Genomic DNA, 5,445 nt, shown 5'->3' with positions numbered 1-5,445 from the left:
AATCGCTTTGGAAACGCCATTTTGATTCCTCTTTAGGGGGTTTTAATTATAGGAAAAGTATGATGACGTCACAGTCAACTAGGGCTGCTAATGTGTGGATTACTTACTGGATTAATGGATTAGTTGTTTGTAGGGATGCACCGACTCCACTGGTTGAGATTCTGCTGAATCCTCGTCCCATCCTCAGTCCATGAACACAGTAAACTCATTAATGAAGTAAACAGTGACTGTCCTTCCTTTGCCGTACCTCAAGTTGCTGCATTCTGGCTGCTGTCTGTAGATTCCTTCATCACAACTCGTATTCTTCCGGATGTTTGATACCAGATGTTGTAACAGCGGTGATGTTGTGTATAGTTTAGGGTCCTCGCCACCACCAGACTAATCAGCATTGCAGATTGAACATGTAGCTGGACTTGAATGGCCTTCTTTTGACTGAAAGTACTGCCAAACTACACTTTTTCTGCTCACCAGTTCCATTTTCACTTTCTCACAGCCTACTGCATTGAACGCTCCACCTACGTAAACACCTTCCTGTAATCAACGGCGCCGTCATCACGTCGACCAGCGTAGCGCGCGGAGTGCAAGCGTAGGGTTCGGTTCACTGGGAAATTATTTTAGTTTTTTAAACCCCGTCAAAAAGCCCAATATTTGGCCGAATCCGAAGCCGAATCCTGGATTCAGTGCATCCCTGGTTGTTTGATTTATACAAAGTCAGAAAATGGTGAAAAATGTGGATCAGTGTTTCCCAAAAAGTCCAAAATTATGTCCTCAAATGTCTTGTTTTGTCCACAACTCAAAGATATTCAGTTCACTGTCCCAGAGGAGAGAAGACACTAGAACAATATTCATATTTAACAAGCTGACATCACACAAGTTTTACTGTTTTTACATAAAAATTGACTGAAACATATTATCTAAATAGTTGTAGATTAATTTAATAGTTGACATCTAATCGATTCATCTCTGTCTATTTGGTGCTACAAACACGCTGCTTAAGACCACTATAGAAGTTAAAAAATAGGCTAAAAAAACATGATAAAGTCAAAATAAACACGCAAAGTCTCTGTACAAAAACTGCTTGAGTTGCAGAAACAATAACACCTTAAAGCATTTTAATTTCTTGCAGAAGTATCATAGGACCACTATAGGATTTAGGGTTTTCTAAAGTACCTTAAACTCACAATAAACATTGCCAAAATGCAAGTTTTTTCATGCAAATACAAAATGTAAAATTTCAAGCTAATAGGAATACTTGGAATTGATGGTGGTGGTAAATATTCATGAAAAAGGACAAGTTTGTGAATTTTGATAATGAACAACTAAACACGTTACACACTGGGGGTTTAAAAATTAAAAAAAAACTGCTAAAGATGATCTGGAAGTCGCTGTAGAAAGCCTATCTGACTTCTGGAGTAATAAAAAGTTTGATAAAAAACTACTAACATACTTTATGTACCCGCCACAAAACGCTCTGTATTTTCTGTAGGGTTGATGGTGAAATACTGGAGCCATAAAGTGAAAGCTAAAGCCGATAAAAAGGTCACTTTTGCACACGGCAGATGCTCTGTAGGAGTATTTACTGGCCCCATGCAAATATATTATGCAGTTATTGCCGGAAAAGCACAATGAAGTCACAATAAACCCACAACAACACATAGTATTTTAAGAAAAGTGCAGTAAAGTTGTAATGAATTCACTACAGGGCGCCACAAACACATCACATCTCCTGCACCGATAACGTAAATATGATATAAAATCATGATTTAGCAGAATAAATACACTTTAAACTCCTACAGGAGTGCCATGGGAGCAACATAAGATACCAATAAGTGTGGTCAAGTCACTATGATGTTCCTAAAACTCACTAAAAGTCCCTGTTTTAATACAATACAGAATATAAGGAGTAGCAAACCGCTTTAAAAGCATGCTAAATGTGCCATAAAGTCACATTTTACTGCCATACATACACTACATAAGCATACCGTAGGGTTCAAAGTTCATTTAAACTATTTAGATCACAACAAACGCACCAAAAGTCCCTGTTTTGGTGTTATAAAAGTTAAAAACTACCATGAATTCTGACAAATGTGCCATAAAGTCATATTTAAATGTCATAAATACAGTTTAAATTCCTATAGGAGTTCTATGGGAGCTACATAGAATACCAATAAGTGTGGTACAGTCAAGATGATGTTCCTAAAATGTACAAAAAGTCCCTGGTTTAATACAATATAGAATATGAGAGTAAACATGTCATAAATCATGCTAAATGTGCCATAAACTCACATTTAAGTGCCATAAATACATGTTAAATTCCTATAGGAGTGCTATAGGAGCAACACAGAGTACTAATAACTGTGATAAAGTCACAACGATGCACTAAAAGTCCTTGTTCTAATATTATAGGAGTGCTATATTAGCCATAAAGTCACATTTTACTGCCATACATACACTACATAAGCATACTGTAGGGTTCAAAGTTGATTTAAACTATTTTGATCACAAAAAACGCACCAAAAGTCCCAGTTTTGGTGTTATAAGAGTTAAAAACTGCCATGAATTATGCTAAATGTGCCATAAACTCACATGTAATCTCATTGTGCATGTGTATAGTGACAATAAGAGGCATCCTATTCTATTTAAGTGTCATAAATACATACATAAATTCCTATAGGAGTGCTATGGGAGCTACATAGAGTACTAATAACTGTGACAAAGTCACAACGATGCACTAAAAGTCCTTGTTCTAATATTACAGGAGTGCTAAATGTGCCATAAACTCACATTTAAGCGTCACAACTGCACTTTAAATCCCTGCACACGGGTACTGCAGGGTTTAAAGTTGCTATAAGCTCACTGTGGATGAGTACAAATGCACTAAAAGTTTAAATATATAAAAAGGAAAAGGTGAGTGGATGTCCTCCTTTATAGAAACTGGGGTTAAAGTTCCTTAACAGGAAGGGAGAGAGCTCTCGCTCTCTCTCTCTCTCTCTCTCTCTCACCAGGAAGGGAGAGAGAGGCAGAGAGACATGGGGCTAACGCAGAGAGAGAGAGAGAGAGAGAGAGAGAGAGAGAGAGAGAGAGAAATCCCTTAGCAACCATTATTATCTAACCAGTTCAACCCTGAGACAGAGAGGAGAAACTACTCATCTCCTCTCCGAACCCAAATCCGTCAATCATTGACCCGAAGAACTGATAACAAAGTCTCTGACACACTAAAACTAGCAACTACAGTTTATCATAACAGCGCGAGCAGCATCCTTCGGAACGACGAGGCCAACGGCTACAACGGCTACGTTTTAGCCGTTGTAGCCGTTTAAAAAAAAAAAAGTTAACAAAGTCGACAGTTTGACGTCGAAAACAGGGAGAAACGTCAAGAATAGAGCACGGGTTGATGTTTAAAATGGAAGTTAGAGAGGTGGATGATGTCGAAAGAGAGAAAAGAGAGGCTATAAGGAGGAGGGGAGGAGGGGGGGAGGAGAAAGATGCAACAGGCGTCACGTCGATGCTGCTGCTGCTGCTGCTGTTGCTGCGGGCTGCGCGTACGTAACCGGAGACGGTTGAGGAAAAAAGTCTCCGAAAAGCGAAGAAAAGTCGCAACAACAACGATATTTGACATACATCGAGCAACCGGGCGATGTTGAACGAGCTAGTTGCCGTGTTGGTGCAGTTTATAAATGAACAAGGGGTTGTTTATGGCTAAATACGTCTGGGCAAGGTCACGGCAGCGGCGTCAAGCTAGCAGCGGTTAGCTAGAATGCGACCGGAAACGGTGCGATTCGCCTTTCGAAGTAAAACGAATTTGGGGGATTAAACTTGTAATTGTTTTGGTCAGTTGTATATTTTCATTAATAAATACATATCAGTGAGATAAATAAGTACATACAAAAGTAAGCAAACTCTTTTCAAGCATGACTTTGTCCCAGGTTAACAGATGGAAATTAGCATTTGTTAGTGAGCAGCTGTACCCTGTCATCTCACAAGACTCACACGTATTTATACCTTCAGGTATAATCTCAATCATATTCACTCATTCAGCAGATGCAACGCTAATGTAAACACACATTCACACGCAAAAAGAGAGACGCCCTCTCAGAGAACGTTCCCTCGACAAATAAAAAGGTAAAAAATAAAGTTTAAAACCCGCTGTTCATCAACAGGTGGTTTTATTTTGAAAGCACACACCGGAAGCGCCCCTGCTAGTTGCTGCCAGCTTGTCTGTGGTGTCTGGTAGCTTTACACATGGCCACTAGCAGCGAGGCTCCGACCAAAGTGCACCCGAGATATGGATGCTCGACTCCGGCGGTGGAGCAGACTTTGAACCCCCCCTCTCTCTCTCTCTCTCATGACACCCTCCCCCGCGGGGGCAAAAAAACACCACATATCAACCCCTAAACGTGCACGCGGGGGATAAAGTTGTACCAAAAAAGTCCCCAAAAACAAGTTGTTAGCGATAATTAGCTGAATGAGGAAGAGACCTGGGGTTAAATTCCACCGCTTGGATGCGCATCAAACTAGGAAGCAACACGGAGAGGAGAGAAAAACTATAGTATCCCTCCCTTACCGTGTCCACATCTCAGCCTAAACTTTACTTAAACAGCCGCAAAGAGTCCAAACTTTCCCCCAACGTGTCAAACATCGACCAAACCGAGCAAACAGAGGCACAAAAGCACCAAAATATAACGATGGAGAGGGTGTAAAAAAAAAAAAAAGCAGACTTACGCTTGACTTTGTTGGGGTTGGGCTGCTTGCGCCGAGACATCGTGGCGAGGATGATGATGGTGGTGGTAGTGGGGGGAGATGATGATGATGAACGGCTGTGATGGTGGATGATAAAGGGGGATGAAGAGAGAAAAAAAAAAAGAAGGGAGAAAGAGAGAGAGAGGCTGCAAACTTGCTCCGGAGAGGAGAGGAATCAAAATGGCGTTTCCGAAGGGATGTGCAACTTGGACAAACTTTACTCCGGCTTCTCCTCCTCCTCCTCCCTCCTCCCCTCCCCTCCCTCCCTCCTCCCCTCCCTCATCCACCGCCTCCTCCTCCTCTTCTTCCTCTCTCCTCTCCCGGAGGAAAAAAAAAAAAGACGCGAGGAAAAGGAAAAAGAGACGTCGGAAAGAGAAATGTTTTCGAGTTTTTTTTTTAATTATTTTTGTATTTTGTGTCCTCTCTCTCTCTCCCTCTCTCTCTCGACGTGCTTTGGCGTCTCTCTCCCTCTTAAACCTGAGAAGTAAAGCTCATTACGTCTTGTGTCTCTCCAGTCTCCAAGGGGACGTGGCCGCCGAGCATCTCTCTCTCTCTCTCTCTCTTTACGCACAGATGCACGTTACCGGATTACTTCTTCTTTCCCACCGGGTAACGACACCGCCAGGCCGTGATGGAGGAAGAAATAATCCCACTTTGTTGGCTATCTTAAAGCAAAAAAATTAAAATTAAATTGGCACAAAGCTG

The 5,445-nt window shown here is 41.4% G+C and overlaps 1 protein-coding gene across 3 annotated transcripts in view; it reads right to left on the bottom strand.

The window, feature by feature from the left end:
* Positions 1-4,970, bottom strand: part of rreb1a (ras responsive element binding protein 1a) — a 101,779-nt gene extending 96,809 nt beyond the window's left edge. For all 3 annotated transcript variants that reach the window (XM_031304816.2, XM_031304815.2, XM_031304817.2), the window contains exon 1: positions 4,723-4,970. Coding sequence is in view for 2 of the 3 variants with exons in the window: in XM_031304815.2 (XP_031160675.1) it covers positions 4,723-4,762 (40 nt within the window). In the remaining variant the exon portion in view is untranslated. The remainder of the gene's footprint in view (positions 1-4,722) is intronic.
* Between the last annotated feature and the right edge of the window lie 475 nt (positions 4,971-5,445).

Source organism: Sander lucioperca, chromosome 23, assembly GCF_008315115.2.
Source record: "Sander lucioperca isolate FBNREF2018 chromosome 23, SLUC_FBN_1.2, whole genome shotgun sequence".
In the NCBI taxonomy this organism is placed as follows: Eukaryota; Metazoa; Chordata; class Actinopteri; order Perciformes; family Percidae; genus Sander; species Sander lucioperca.
This window is presented reverse-complemented; position numbering and strand designations above follow the sequence as displayed.